The 16,584-nt window shown below is 39.9% G+C and overlaps 2 protein-coding genes across 2 annotated transcripts in view; both read left to right on the top strand.

Moving 5' to 3' along the window:
• The window catches only part of LOC120524862 (cyclin-T1-like), a 37,025-nt gene extending 25,305 nt beyond the window's left edge, over nt 1-11,720 (top strand). Inside the window, exons 7-8 of the transcript XR_005632859.1 lie at nt 7,064-7,134; nt 11,635-11,720. The gene's annotated coding sequence lies outside the window, so the exon portion shown is untranslated. The remainder of the gene's footprint in view (nt 1-7,063; nt 7,135-11,634) is intronic.
• LOC120526427 (cyclin-T1-like) lies at nt 11,695-14,310 on the top strand. The gene has a single exon (XM_039749600.1). It carries the CDS (start codon nt 11,695-11,697, stop codon nt 13,078-13,080), a length of 1,386 nt encoding a protein of 461 aa, XP_039605534.1. The 3' UTR covers nt 13,081-14,310.
• Nucleotides 14,311-16,584: the final 2,274 nt, after the last annotated feature.

Here is a 16,584-nt window from a genome sequence, read left to right as displayed (position 1 = left end):
AACTACATTTGTCCAGGGGGCCAGAACCTTCAAATAAAATTATACTTGGCTTGATTAGATGATATTGTTTAAAATGTTCACTTTCTTACAAAATGAAAGTTATTTTAATGTTACTAGCTTAGATCTGTGTGATAACTACAGACAGGCAATCAAGATACTTTAGTATTTTTTAATAGTACTGGTATGATATATGCAAATGAACTTTTATGAAGTATTTGCAGTATTTTTTGTCTCCAAAAGAGTGGTCTCTGTTCAAAAATGGCTCAAAACATGTGAGGTTTATGCTTTAATTTCCAGCAAAGAGCAGCTTCTAGTGGGGACAAAAAAAAAGCAAATGCTTCATGAAGTTTAATTTGCCCATCACTACCGATACTTCACTTTTGAGGAGCTGTCGTGTTATCTGTCAATGGCAGTTACCCTAATCATATACCTGTTTGTCAGGGACCATTCATTCACTCCGTAAAAAAACAAAAAAAAAACAAAAAATCTAAGCATCATGTTTAATTGCAGAAAACCCACAGAGCCTGAAGAGTTGCACTTGTTGCCGTTTCTTCTTCAGTTAAAGTTCTGTTGCAAGGGAAAGTGTCGCCGTCAAAAAGACTGAAGCAGAAAATTGACGCCAAAAACCACGGCTTTAATGAAGAATGGAATGAAAAGTATGCATTTAACAAGCCAACTTTTAGTAATGCCAGTCCTGTATACCTGTTTGCAATGAAACAATAACAGTTACAAAGGAATACAATATTAAACATCACCATTATACAAAGCATGCAACTTTCTAAGTGTTGTACCCTAAGCAATCAGCGGCCTGTCGTCACAGAAATGTTGCGACCTTGAAAGCTGGATATTCCCACACCAGCAGAATTAACCGATCTTGAACTGAACAAGAGAGGGCAACATGTGCATCTCCAAGTTGTCTTGCTTATCTCCAAACATAACAAACCATTTACCGATGCTGAAGTTTTTTAGAACCTGGGGTGGAATGCACCTATTTTTGTATGTAGACCTAATGAAATTATATTAACAGGCTATATCTCAATTGTTTTGGAATGGTTCCAGTATATAATCTAAATAAAATATTCTAAATAGCATACCACATTTTCCTCTCTTTACATTTTCTTTATTAAATTATTAATATTTTGCGGGCTGGAAGGAACCAGCAGGTTGCAAGTTGATGATCCATGCTCTACATCTTCTTTGGTAATGGGGAAAGTATAGTGGATATTACCAGTCCTTGTCCAGTTTATTCTCAGTGTGGAAGAAAATAAAGTTTTAGTTTAATGTTCTAGTCTATTTAAAACAGTTCAATAAATTGTACAAAAACAATATAGTTCAGTAAAAACATACTCTGTGTTGGTGTACTATTGTCCACGACACCAACTTCATCAAATCCTATCTTGTGAAGCCTGAAAAGAGAAGATTGATTTAAGGATGATAGGTAGAACGCTCAGTGGGTACTGGGTAGTCTTTTGGCCTTGGAACCCCCTGCAGATTTTTTTTTTTTTTTTTCTCCAGCCCAACTGGAGTTTTTTTGTTTTTTCGGTCGTCCTGGCCATCTGACCGTACCTTTTTTATTTATTGTTTAATATTATTGCCTAATCTTAATTGTTTTTTTCATGTCTTACAAAGCACTTTGGGCTACATTGTTTGTATAAATATGTGCTATATAAATAAACGTATCTGTAGGATAAACGGAAGAATCCATAGTGAGCAATTTCTTATCTGGTAATAATTTAAGGTTGAACTTGATTGAATCATAAGTGAATAAAAATCACAAAATTTGTGAAGCAGACGGTCATCGCCTGCACATGTGATTTAAACATGTACCTGCAAAGTGAAATACACTGGCATCATGCATGAACATGTTGCACGGCTCTGAAGCAATTCACTTGTGCCCTTTGTATATATCCCCTCCAGGATTTGTTTGATTTCTCAGACAGAAAAGTTTGTCTGAAACTTGAACATTTTGCGTGTGTGTGTGTATGTATGTGCATAACTTTAGAGAAGCTGATCCACATAGGGGAGTGTGCTTTCTGTAACCTAGTTAACAGGAAAAGAGCAGAACTCTACCCGCAATGAAGGCCAGTCTCTCACAAAAGGCACGTTTATAGTTACCAGAGCACTTTACCACCCTGTCTTCTGGCTGAATAAATATGGGTTGAATGTGACAGATCCATTCAAAAAGTCTTTTGGCGTATAAATAAAAGTGGTGAGTCCAAGGAGGCAGCATCTTAGGCAGTCTTTATATTTTTTGTGTTTTTTGTTTGAGGCTAACTTCATCACTCTTTAATGTGTCATTAGAAATCCAGCCTTTTGAAACATGTATTTGTTAAAAAGTGACAATATAAATGAATAAGGCCAGACAGTACATTAAAGTCTTACTTTGCCACCCCCCGATGCTAAAGTTGTATTAAATGCACCTAATTGGAGTGAAAAGATAAGACACAGAACACTACTGCTTGCCGCTGTCTGCCATTACAGGCTTTGGTTGGTCTTATCAATCGTTGTCAACTAGCAACTTGCTGGTTGTAGGAGATAAAAATGCAGCCCTACTCCAAAACATCAGTTTGGTTAAGTATGACAGGAATATAAATTGTATAAAATCAGTGGAAACCATTGTAGTGAGTTCCATCTCCCATTCCATCCATCCATTATCCAACCCGCTATATGCTAACTACAGGGTCACGGGGGTCCGCTGGAGCCAATCCCAGCCAACACAGGGTGCGAGGCAGGAAACAAACCCCTTTGCAGGGCACCAGCCCACCGCAGCATCTCCCATTCATTTACCTTTAAATTTTGTTTCTTGCAAACTTTATATACACTTGTGTTTGATTTAGCTGGTTACATTTTATGTACTGCTTTTCTAAACACTCAAAAGCGCTTTACAAAGACGATGGGGAGCCACTTCAATCAAACTCAGTATGCATCATCCACCTTGTTCATGTGATGGCAGCCATTCTTGTGCCAGTACGCTAACTACACAGTAGCCATTAGGAGGTGAACACGTGAGAGAGAGAGAGAGACAGACAGGATGATTAGTGGGAGTAGAATAGACAAGGCTGTGGTGGACCATTAGCTAGCACATCAGAAAAAGCAGCAGTATTCCTGCCATTGCATTAGGCATTGGGATCCACAAAGCAGCCATAGGGTAAGTGATCCCTGCTGGTATTGCACGTCTTCCATCAGCAATCAAAACTTTCCCTAGTTCTCCCAAACATGCTTATCTACAAATGAATTACCTTTTCTGAAGTACAAGTGGTAAGGGTGCTAGCAAAGCAAAATATTTTTGTGATCAATTGTATATATAAAAAAAAAAAAAAAAACTGAGCTAGTGAAGCACCCTGAACCTAGGGGTAAAGCTTTTAACAAAACTATTGGTTTATATCTGATATTCTCTGAGTTAAACACACACACACACCCCAAGATCTCAAATATCTCACCCGGTATATAGTGAGGAGAACAAGTTACCAAAATGTGTCTCAGTACATGCTTTATCATATTATGTGTAATCACGCCAGTCACCTAAAAAGAGTGAAGCGTAAAGGGATCACAATTGGATCCGGACATTCTGAGCCTCCCTCCTTAACCCCCAGAAGTTGTCTCTATGTGCCCTGTCCTCTTGATTGACATGTTTCATTTTAAATTTGGCAACATCTTTAGTCCAAGTTGTGGAGGGGAAAAAAGTGAACTGCAGAACTTGGATTTCTCTCTAACTTTGCCTGCTCATCTTTAGCACTTACTTTAGTGAAGTGGAGTTGTATTTGTAGTATTCAGAGCAGTAGTATGTTCACGAGTAAAATGTCTCTTCTAGCCCCAGCATTCAAGCCTGTTATCATAGGATACAACAGCTTCTTTGGCAAGTTAAAAGCTGAGGAGTGGGCTCTCCTGCCTATAAATAGAGCATTTTTAGTGCATTATTTTAGATTTGGTTTAATTGACATAATATGGGCTGTATTTGGGAAGATGGGCATCATTGTGAAGCACCACATGACAATTCCTAGAAATAAAAATATTTAAAAAAACACTTGTGCAATCTTCTGCTGCTAAATTTATAGATTTATAGATTAGTTTTAGGACTTGACCGTTTCATTCATTATCCCAACAGGAATGTAATATTGTAGCATGAAGATGAAAGTATTGGGTTATAAGCCACACAGTTACCAATATCCTATCTGCTATAAACATGAAGTAACTGTGGATATGCCACTTAACTTGCATTATTAGCTCCAGAACATACCCACAGATGGAACTCAAGGAGACATACGCAATTATAAACTAACTCCTGTAAAATGCAAAACTATTGCTCTATTGGAAAGTTCCAGAATGAAAAGACTATCAAAGTTTATTGGTTAAATCTACATTTTGTATAAAGCATTTTTTACATTTTATAAAACTTCTTCATGCATAGCTTGGTTAGACTCTCTGGCATTAAGGTAATGATAGAAATGTGTTTGTCCCCACTATTGTGTATGCAGGTTTATTTATGATCTGGGGTTATTTTTATGTCTAAGGTCCTGGACAACTTGTGAGATGCATAACACCATGGACTCAAAGTTTTAGTAGATTTTTAAATCAAAACCTGACTTCCTCTGCCATGAAGCTTAACTTGAGTGGTGGTTGGATCTTCCAGCAAGACAGTGATGCAAAGCACATCTCAGAATTGACACAAAAATGATTTAGTGACCGCAAAATCAAAGCTTTGCTTTGGCCATCCTAATTAAGCAATTTAGGAGAAGGTTTCTGCTGTTAAATTGTCAAAGTGAGGCTGCACACAGTAGTAAACGAAAATCTGCAAATTGTGGTATGCATACACATAGGGTGTGGCCACCAAAAGGCAGACCAGCACGACAACTCTGACACAGGCAGTCATGAACACATGTTCAGCAACACATGTTTATTTTGGCTGTTGTTTCCCAGCTGCTCAGCACAGTACAGTGCTCTTTTTTCATTCTTCTTCTACTCTCTCTGCCTTTGTCTTTCTGTCTCCACTCCTCCTCCAGCAAACTTTGTAACTCTTCCTCCCGACTCTGGCTCCCGGAGCAGTCGTGGCAGGCTTCTTTTATCCTGCGCCTGGGAGTACTTCAGTGGCCCGTTATGTGCTCTGGAAGCACTTCAGGAGGAGGTAGAATGCCAACAAAGTAGGGCTCTGCAGTCCATGCAGAAGCCCCTGGTGGCAACCACGGAACCCATCTCCCATGGAAACTTGTGGGAGTCTGAGGCACTACTGGACCCCATGGGGGCTGCCATCTAACACTCTGGGTGAGATAATGCCCTGTGCAAGTTCTCTCCCCTAGTTCTTCCTTTTATGAAAGCATCCTGGCCATCCGCCACCACGGCTAACAGATTGTGAACACCTGATCACCACACCTAACATGATGATGTTGGACATCCCATTCCAAAACCATAAGGAAATAATATGGAACTGCCCCCATCCCACCCTTTTGTGACTGTCTGGCAGCCTTTACTCTTCTGGAAGGCTGTTCATTAGATTTTATTGGTGTTGGTTGAGGTAACTAGGAGGAGTAGGGTTGACATCAGGGCTCTGTGTTAGCCACTCGAGTTCCTCCATGTCTTTATGGACCTGGCCTTAATCCAGTTGTACAGTGATGCTGGAACAGAAAAGGACCTTCCACAAACTGAAGTGTACATTTGTCTAAAATGTCTTTCTGCTGTAGCATTAACAGTACCTTTCACTGCATTCAAGGGTCCTCTCTCAGACCATGCCATTATCCCTCCTCCAGCAAATGTTACAGTAGGTACTACGCAGTCTAGAAGGCAGAATTCTCCTGACATCTGAGAAACCCAGATTTGTCCATCAGACTGCCAGACGGTAAAGCCTGATTTCTCACTCTAGAGAGTACGTTTCCACTGCTCCATGTCCAATGGCATTGTGCTTTACACTACACCCACTTGGCATCGCAAATAGGGATCTTAGGCTTGTGTATAGCTCCTTAGCCAAGGAAACCCATGTCATGAAACTTCCGATGATCAGTTCTTGGGCTGATGTTGCTCCCAGAGGAACTCTGTTGTTATTGATGCCACAGTGGATAGCCCACTGTTACACACTATGTGCTTCAGTGCACAGCAGCCCTGCTCTGTGAGGTTTACCTGTGCTTCTGCTTTGTGGCTGAGCTACTATTGCTCCTCCATACTTTTCACTTCATGAAAGATAGCAGATCAAAAATATCTGCCGGGCTTTTGGTAAAGGAGGCATCCTGTGATGGCTCTATTGAGCTTTTCAGTACAACCCAGTGTTTGTCAATGGAGATTGCATGGCTGTGTGCTTTATTTGATGCACCTGTTAACAATCATTGTGAGGGATGCCCACATACCTTTGGCCCTATAGTGTATTTGACAAAGCTATTTGAGAATTTCCTTTATTCAGTTAAAATTCATATGTTTGTTAAAATAGTATATGAAATGTCGAAAGGGTAAACACTGACATTTTTTCCACAGCTAATTTTGCTTTTATTTACTACGGTTACCAATATTAGTGGAGTGCACTGTAACCGTTCATCTGTGCAAAAACAGAACTCTTAATAAAAGGAAAATGATGGAGACGTTTGCTAATCTAAAACAATACCCGTTCATTTTACTGTTTATAATTTCTCAAGTTTTCCTTTGTTTAATTGCAGCCAGTTGTATCCAAACCCTAGAGAGGTCGATCTAAAAGTTTAAAATGGTTAATGACAACTTGGAGAAATTTCTTTTCTTTGTCCTTAATCAGTAATGTTGTATATTTAGTTACCTTGTACTTAACTAGCACCTGTATTTTTGCCATGTAATTTGAAGGACATTTTTTGTTTTAAATTCTTTAAATATTTTAACAAGTCTGAGAAGGTTGTCTCTTCTACACCTAGCAATGGACTGAAAGTAAGTCATTTAGGTTAACTTGTCTGAATTCATTAACATACTTGAGGCTTTAAGCATCAAGGACTTGGGGGCAGGTTCAGATTTCACGGCATTCATACTATGCTAATTTGAGTAGCTGTTTAGTTTATGCTTTATGTAAAAACTACACCTGGACCATCACGCTCAGTATTGTGTATTTCTCTGTATTTAGAGCTTACCCATGAGTTCCTGCAGATCCTTGAGAAGACCCCGAGCCGACTGAAGCGAATACGAAACTATAAGGTAACGTATGGGGGTGCTTTTCCATGATAGGAGTGTTTGAGAAGGCAAATGTGATTAGAGGATCTGTACAGCAGATGGTGTAGGTCTTTCTCAAGTGTATGGATGAAAGGTGAAGAGAGCTAGAATATTTTCATTTCAGGATGGGTTTACGTGTAAGTATTTAGATATCCAGTGATGGTGAGATTGGTGGCCCTGAGGGATGAGTAGTATTTTAGGGTTGGTAAGGATGCAGGTCAGAGCATATCTATTTTTAAAGTTTGTGGGCGAGTCTGGTTATGGATGTAGACTGGGAAATGTTATATATACTGTAGGCAAGGTGGCTAATTGATGTGACTATAACTGTTAATTTCCAACATTTTGCTCACTATATAAACCAGATATTTTAAAACTGCCACTGTGAAATTGTTCCTGAATAAGTTGTTATCCTTGTGTCACCCAAATAGAACCAATAATGTTTAATTTTAGTTAAATTTATTCTTCCAAAGCATGCTTTTCATAAGACAATCTCTGCACATGTGTAGGGTTAAAAAATATTAATTGGCCCTATGTAACATACTACACCAGGTCAAACGTTTTAGAGCACCTCTGTTTTTTTCTGGTTTTATGGAAATGCACTCAGTTTAATGTCTTAATGTATCATGAAATCAAAGAATAGAAAAAATAAGTCAAGGAATCATTAACTGTACAAAATTGTATTCACATTTTTGATTCGTCAAAGTAGCCACCTTTTTCTGATATAACAGCCAAACACACACGTGGCATTCTTTCTATAAATTCTATAAGGAAAATCAAATATTAGTCAGAAAGATCTTCCCAACACTGGTTCAGAAACTCCTACAAATGAGTTGCAGTTGTAGGTTGCTTTCCTTTCACCCTTCTATCCAGTTCTTCCCAAACTAGTTCAATGGGGTTTAATTCTAGAGACTGTGCTGGCCAGTCCATATTTTCAGGTGTACATTCTTGTTCTTTTCTTTTAATGTATTTCTGACATGTCCTGGAGGAATGTTTTGGGTCATTGTCTTGTTTTAGGATGAACCCCTGACCTACTAGACACAGACCAGAAGGTATTGCGTGGTGCTGCAAAATGCTGTGGTAATCCTCTTGATTCAGAATGCCAGTCACTCTGTATGAGTCACCAACTCTGCTTACAGCAAAAGAACCCCAACCATCACACTTCCTTCTCCACGTTTGACAGTTGGTGTCACACACTGACACTGAGGAACCATCCTTTCACCAATTTGGTGGCGTACAAACACACTGCACAGTGAACCAGAGGTTTCAGATTTTGATTCATCGGTCCATATGACTTTTTTCCAGTCTGCAGTAGTCCACAGCTGGTATTTCAATGCTCGGACAAGCCTCACTTTCTTATTTTGTCCTGTAAGTAATGGCTTTCTTCCTGCCACTCACTCTGTCAAACCTGCAGCACAAAGTCATCACAGTAGAAATTGAGGTTTGATTTTTTTTTTTTTGTCTCCAGCCTGCACTGTTAAGCTATGATTGAAGCGGTTGTGCTGTGAGGCACCTATAACGCAAGCTGGTGACCCACTTGTCTTCTGATTGGGTTGAGACTTTGGGTCTGCCAGATCTCCTCCACTTTCCAATTGCCTTTGAATTGTGTAGGACACCACTGTACTCACTAACACTGCAATTTCTTTTGCAATTTCTCTAAATGAAAGGCATACATTTTGTAAGGGTAATAATGCCTTGCCTCGTTTTATTTTTTGATTGCATGTTTCATGCCATTATCACTGAAATTTACAACTTTCAGCAGTGCAATATTGTCTAATAAGTCTTCAGAGGGTGTAGTAAAAGTCTGTTTGAACTCTGCATTTAAGTAATCAACAGAAGTTGGGACACCTGTGCAAATGTTTTGCTTCAACTTGCAAGACTTAACTTTTATTGCTGCAGACCATCTGTAGGTTGTAATCTATTAGTTGATCCCTGAAGAAGGCCCGTTTATAGTATTCTGAAGTTTCCTTTTTTTGTTTTTTTTTGCTAACCTTAACTTTAAATTTAAACCTCTGGCAGTATCTTGTCACCATTTTAGTTCATTCATTGCATTACAACTGATTAAATTTGGAAAAGAAATGACAAACTGTGGTGTTCTAAAACTTTTGACCAATAGTGTACATATTACATTTTATTTACATAGTGCTTAACAAATGTTCATAACAGTACAGTTGGAATAAGAGCAAAGGTAATGTTATAACCGAGGATGCAATGAACACCAAATAATAAATATACGAAAAGCAAGGTTCTGAATTAGACAAAAGAGCAATATGCTTACGTTTCGGAATATAAATGTTGCTAAAATCAACCAATAAAAAGAATGATGAGTAGAACAGGTCAGGATTTTGATTTCAGTTTTATAGCCAAACACCTAATAAATGAAGGCTATGCATGAGCTAATTATTTGATGTTGAGGTCAAATCTAACAATTTCAGCTGGATATCAGTCCCGAACAGAGCGGCACGGCACTGCAAAGTAAACAGACCATTTGGAGTCTCCTCATAAAGAGAAGTAAACTCCCCTTTTTTTTTCTTTCTTTCGGGTTTTGCATGACATATTAAGATTGCAGTACACAAAGAATTGGGTAGCCCCAGTGCGTTACCATTGATGAGCCATATGTTAAGTTAGGCAATATTAGATGAAGAAAGTTTGTTGCACACAGATCCATCACCTGAGTTTATTTCCAAGCTGAGCCGGTACGGTACATTATTCTTCTCATCATAAACTCTGAGCATTAAGAGGGCTGATTAGCTCCCGGCTGGTGACAATCCCCTGTCAAAAACATTGGGGTACTGTGGTATTCAAAGTATATAAGGATTATTCCAAAACAACCATTTGCTTTCAGTAGAACATATAACATAGAAAAGATCATCACAATAATGTTTCAGCATAGTAGAAATCCAATTATTTCTCAGTGTTTTGTCTTGGTAGAGTAATATATTCCTCTACTTTCCCATTTTGTATTATTATGTAGCCTTTGTCAGAATGTCTCAAATCTCCCAGTCTTACCACTGTTTATAAGGTAATGTACCATATAAATTCTCCCCACCTTCCCTTCTACATGTATAACCTCAAGCAAATCGGTATAGTAAAAGACAAGCAGTAGTTAAGTTACACTTTAATGTATGATTGATAATATTCATAAGTAATATGCAAAGTACATTTGAATATTGTCAACCATACAACCTGATAAATGGTTATGTGTAGTTTCAGGTGGCGCACATACTTGTTAGTTACTTTAAATGTCTCTAGTTAAGGCATCGTGTGGTGAGCTTTCTTCAGAACAGGTTGCATGCCCGTCTCAATATGGCTGCCAAGCTGTGCTCTTCATTGTGTTGTCCTTTTCAGTTCATGGTGTGAGATGGTCTTTCATCAGTTTGGTAAGAGAGAGAGAGAGCTGGGTAAAGCAAGCAAATGTATAGGTTTTCTTTCCAACCCCTACAGCCAATAGGGCATCATGGTACTTAAAGGCTTCTGATACAAGCCAGTTCCAAACAGCCATACTTCATACCAATGGGGGGGGGATAGAACGCCTTCACACCTGCCCTCCAAACCATGTGTTAAGGTAAAGCTTGGCAGTTAGGTGGTCTGGCTTTCCTGTGGGGGTTGACTGAGAGACTTTAGCAGAGAAATATTCCCCAAACCTGTCGTAAAATTACAAAGAAACTCATTCCTAAAAGGGGGGTGGGGTTTGACTTTCTTAAACCATCAAACTGTTGCTGCTGTTATCAAGGTTGAGCACAGGAGAGTACTGACTGTGACCTAGAGAGGCTCCAGAGGAAATGAAAACTGTTGCTATGCGATTTTCTGATCCAGTAAAATGTGTTGAATAATACTATAAGATACCAAAGAACATCAAACTTGCATTGATAATGTGTCTACGCTTTTGATAAACAATTGTGAAAATAGTTGAACTTGTGTGTGTGTGAGGTTTTTTTTTTATTTTTTTTTTTAAACTGATTTCAATAAAAGTGTTGTAAATTTATTTAAGGGAGTTTGACGGTTGCTTAAATGCATAATGTCTGAATTTGGCCTTCTGTACTTGGAGCTTGTTTATGGTATTTTCTTAAATCAAATATGTGAGACTATTTTTTTTCCCCCTGTGCTCTTTTATTGTTGGTAAGCATTAATCTAGTGCTGTGGACCATGTCCATGAATCAAAATGTGGCCGCACAAAGTTCTTTATGAGGGCTTCATATACAAAAACACTTCTGCTTTTATTGACGTTGGTAAAGAACAATAGAGTTTTTGTAAAAAAAAACATTGTCAGTTACTACTTCTCTGTAAACCCAGATAACAGTTACGTATTGTGAATATGTTAGTTTTATGTCAAGCTATTAGTGTTCATTTAAGAGCACATATTTGGTATTAATCTTTTACATTGCACTAATGTTACTTTTCATCTTTCTGTCCTAGATTAACTAAAACTAATTAACCAGAATTGATGCCTTGCTATGTGCTTTTTATTTTATTTTTTTTAATCTTTAGGCAGGAGCTGCACCAAAGAAATCCAAGGTCCAGGAGGGAGGAGACCAGACGGAGACAATGATGTCTATGATTTCTATGGCATCTTCAGAAAGTGCTCTGGCAGGGCTCATGAGCATGTCTGCACCTCCTTCCTCTATGTCTTCAGGAGAAGAGAAGGACACTTCTGGAATGTCCCAGGGCACTCAGCAGTACTGGCATCAAAAGGTGAAAGCAGAATCTCGTTCTGAAACACTCAGGGCTACTGTTGCTGAGCATCCTGGGGTGATTAGTGGTCACCCTAGGGTGCCGACTCATGGCCACATAGCTAATACTGACATGGGCTTCCATCCTCCGCAGGTTGTAGGAGGGAAGTGGCCGGCTCCACCAGCCAAAGTATCCCTGAGCGAGTACCGAGCCAAGCATGCAGAGGAACTGGCTGCCCACAAACGCACCCTGGAGAACATGGAAGCCAACGTAAAAGAGCAGTATGCCACCGCCGCGCAGGCACTCATAGTACAGCAGAGAAAGGACAAGACAAATGCACCACACCAGAGGGACAGCAGTAACACTGAGGGCGCCAACCCTTCCCCTATTATTGTGAAAATCCCTGTTGGTGGCTCCGAGAAGACAGAGAGGCCTGCATCCAGCAAACAAGAGAAACTCCTGAAGCTTCGGCTGCCAGCAGCTGGCCCAGGGGAAAAGGTGGTTCCACCTACAGTTACCTCTCATTCGCGCCCTGAGGAAATCAAAGTGCGAATAAAGGTCCCTGTAGTGCCAGAGAGGCAAAGCTCGCCAGATGAGGGCAGCGGAAAGCACAAGGACCGGTACAAGGGACATTCCACCAACCATCACCACCACCACCATCACCACCACCAGCAACAGCAGCATTCTTATAAGCATGGTGGAGGGAGTGGTATAGGCAGCAAACATACCAGTGACTCTTTAAAGCAAAATGCCTCTCAGAGCAGCACCTCCTCCTCCCGTAAGCGTCCGTTCACAGAAGACGTGTCTACTGCCAGCTTGGTGGCTTCTCACAACCATCATCCAAAGGCGAACAAATACTCCAGAAACTCTTCCTCCCACAAGCTACACAACTCCTCTTCATCTCAGTCATCCAGCCAGCAGTGTAGCTTCTCTGCTCCAGGTCTCTTGTCTTTCCCTTCCTCCCTTATGTCGCAAGCAGTTGGCTTTGGTCATGGAAAGGGGGAGAAAGTGCCAGTGGGGAGTGACTCAAATGGACATGGTGTAAGCAGCCAGTCAAATGAATACCAGGACACGTTTGAAATGCTGAACTCCTTGCTGAGCGCCCAAGGTGTGCAACCAGCACAGGCCCCTATGTTTGACTATATGCCTGCCTACCGTTTCCCAGGGATGGCAGTGGGGGCAAAGCCCTCGGGCACAGACGGCTCCAGGCCGCCACCACTGCCAGCTGAACCACCTCCCCCACTCCCACCTCTCCCAAAGTAATGGCTTTGCATCTTTGCACAAAGACACTGGTTTTATTTTTGTCTAACCTCTTCCCCCATTTCTGTTGTGGTCATCAAGATATTGTCTATTAGATCCTGGACAGTGCTTTCAGACTCTCATGCCTGCCACTATATGTCTGACAGCAGAGTAATGTACTGCGTTCTCATGTGATTTTTTTTTTTTTCTTTTGTTAATAGCCACTTGTCTCGCCAAGGACATAGATGCAAAGCGAAAGTGGCTGGTTGCATTTTCTACATTTTGATAAGACGATCGAAAGGAATTGGAAGTGCTCATTGTCTTTTGATTTGGCAAGTCCAGTTGAGAAATGATTATTGAAGCTACTGGACCTTTTTACATCTGCATTTCTGTTTGTTTGTTTCATACAGAAAAACTTGGGCATTGCGGGTAAGAGCTGAGATGTACACTAGTGGCCTGTTCAGTAGATCATTTGCATCCAAAGCAGTGTTTCTGATTGTTGCCACTTTCACTGTCTGCCAGTTTGACTCGCAGCCTGGCCCTTCAGAGAAACTAACATTTAATCAATCAGTGGAATATTTCTTGTCTGGTGAGCAGATTTGAAGGTTATGATGTAGACTACTTTGTGACTTTTACTGAACTAGTTTTGCTTTAACCACTGTGACATCTGGTAATAGACACTAAGGTGGCTCTATAATCATCTTGTGTCCTGTCTCCACTTCAGAATTATTGCTATCATGCATAAACCGTTCTCTCCTGTTCCTGACTGTCATTCAGGCAAGAACGCAGAGAGGTGGTTTTACAAATGACGGTGACATGCACCACTGTTGTTAAATCCCCCAAGATTCCCATGCAGTCTTCCCATGTAGGTATAATTGCAGTTTAGGTCTTAGATAAAGCAGTGTTTTCCAGAACCTGTCAGTGATGACATGCTCCTTTTCAAAGGCAGACAGCAGATAAAAAGGACAATGATCAAGGCTGATTTATGCTTTCCGCATTGGCTGTTGCATGGTCTTGGTGAATGGCCTCTGTAGAGATTGAGGAATTAAGATTTTCTTTAAACTCATTCCAGTGGCATGGTGATAATTTAAATAGTTGTCCGTGTACGCAACAATCTGTTTAAAATTCACAAAATTACTGAAGTCACCCATTTACAAATCTGAGTATCTTTACGCCAAGCTTTCACAAAAAAGAAATTGCCAATATTTTCTAATCCCACTCCCAACATATATGGACAGAAGTGGCTAAAGTCTATCCCAAGTTTCAAAAAGCAAGGACCAATCCAAAACAAGCACATTGCAAGATGTACCTTTGCAAGCAGTGCTGGCTAGCTTACACTGTCTTCGTCCTCAGACATGTCAGGTTAAATGGAAATTTTAAATTGACCTTGTTGGGATGTGCATGAGTGGGCCCTAAAATGGATTGTACTCTTAACAATTTTCAGACTTATTACATCACTAGCCTTTTAACATTACTGAACATTGTCATGTTAATATGTTACTTATGTAGTTGTGGCTGGGGAAAAAAGGTGTGTGTTTTATGAAGAATTAAGATAGCAAAATTACTGATATAGTAGGCATCAAGTGGAACCAATGCAGAACAGCAAACAAGATACTTTTCATGGATCTTCTGATTATAAGTTATACAGGTACATGTATAATTCACCTATTCGGGGATATCCAACTCCGATCCTGGAGGGCCGCAGTGGCTCAAGGGTTTCATTCTAGCCCTTTTCCTAATCAGTTGACCAGTTTTCATTGCTAATTAACTTCTTTTCCCTTATTGTAGTAGCCTTGTTTTTAAGGATTCAGTCCTCTGAATTGATTCTTTTCTTCATTAAATGGCAGCCAAACAGAAATGAGATGTGAAGCAAAACAGATGACCAACTAAATCAGGGATTCAAACTCCAACTAGTTTCACTCCAAACAATTGCTTAACGAGAAGCAGAATCTTGCTGTTAATTAAATCTGTTATTTAATTCCTTGGCTTGATGGTGCTCTTACTCTGCCACAGCAGACATTTCTACTTTCCTCCTAAGAACACCTTCAAAATGTTTTGGTGACCTGAGAAATCAACCTTACTGAGACTTTCAGCTTTCTTAATTTTCAGATATTGCATGATAGGCACAGGTGAGAGCTGGTCATGTGGCAGCTTGTTTTGTGTCTTATTATTTGGCTGCTAATTGAAGGCAAATGTAGCTAATTAGCAGCAAAAAGTGGTCATTAATTAAGAAGATGGCTAGAATGAAAACCTGCAGCCACTGCAGACCTTCAGAGCTGGAGTTGGACACCCCTGACCTATCTGGTGTTCAGAGGTATGCTCCAGGCATTTATTTTGGCTAAAAGTATTGTTCTGGAAAATTTGCTTGTACAAAACGGGAATGCATTATTTGGCATCATGTGAAGGGGATGGTAGCCAGGGAATGTGCCACTACAAGGCAGGACTCCTGACCAATGAATAAAGGGGTGGAAACGGAGCTTCAGGACAAAAGCTTGTTCTTATTTCGGTGTGTTCCACTTTCATTCAAAAAGTGAACTTTACAGATATGGTCTATGTAACTTATCGTAAAAATCTGTGTGTTCAGGACACCATGAGCATAGAACTTGAATATCTGACACAGGTGATTTGAGTTTTTTTTTTTTTTCTTCCCTAGGGCATTTTGATATTGTTTGCTGCTGTTCAGCATTGCCCACCATTGTTGCTTATTGTACCAGAAATTGTGTTCCCTTCATTCTTCATAAAACATTGTAGCCATAACTACAAACAGTCTGGGGTGTAAGTAACATAAATGATTATCGTTGGGTGGGGTATTCCTTTAAACTTAAGTTTAGTCGTATAGATAAACTAGTATTGTTGACATTATGCTTAAACATTCAACAGTTTTTAATGATAGTCTCTGGTAGAGTTGAAAAAGGCATAATTACGGCATACAAGTCTATCACTAACTGATGCTTCTGTCCATGCACAGTAGTCTCTCAGGATGTCGTTATGCTTTCTGAGGTGATATGGCAGGAACACGTACTTAGGATGCTGTAAATTACAAGCAGCGGGTCTGAATGCTGAGCTAAACGGCTCACCTGTGACGGGGCTGATGTGCAGCTGTGTGCTCGATTGGTTACATTCAGTGACGTAACTTGCTTCAGATTTAGTGATGATTGTTGGCGCATTCATCTGTGTCAAAATTAGCTACATTTGTAGGTAAAAAAAAATATGAAAACATCCAGTTGAAATTTTATTGAAATTTGTTTGGAAAGAAAATTTTGGGGGGTTTATGTGCTCATTCGTATCTATGGAACTGCCGATAGTTGAGTTCACCATGGCCACAGACCCTGTACTTTACAGCCAGATTGTATTTGTTCGGATTAATGATTTTGTATTACTAAATCATACAGGCCTCTCTCTCTCTCTCTCTCTGCATCCTGTCTTCATGTCTCTCTGTTTTGATTTCGGTGTCATTTACTGAATTTGGAAATGTGCTTTATGACAGATGTGCTATGCTACATGACATTGTGACCACCTTTCACTTTG

This window comes from Polypterus senegalus, chromosome 3, assembly GCF_016835505.1.
Source record: "Polypterus senegalus isolate Bchr_013 chromosome 3, ASM1683550v1, whole genome shotgun sequence".
In the NCBI taxonomy this organism is placed as follows: domain Eukaryota; kingdom Metazoa; phylum Chordata; class Cladistia; order Polypteriformes; family Polypteridae; genus Polypterus; species Polypterus senegalus.
The sequence above is the reverse complement of the archived record's forward strand: the minus strand, read 5'-3'. Positions and strand labels throughout refer to the sequence as shown.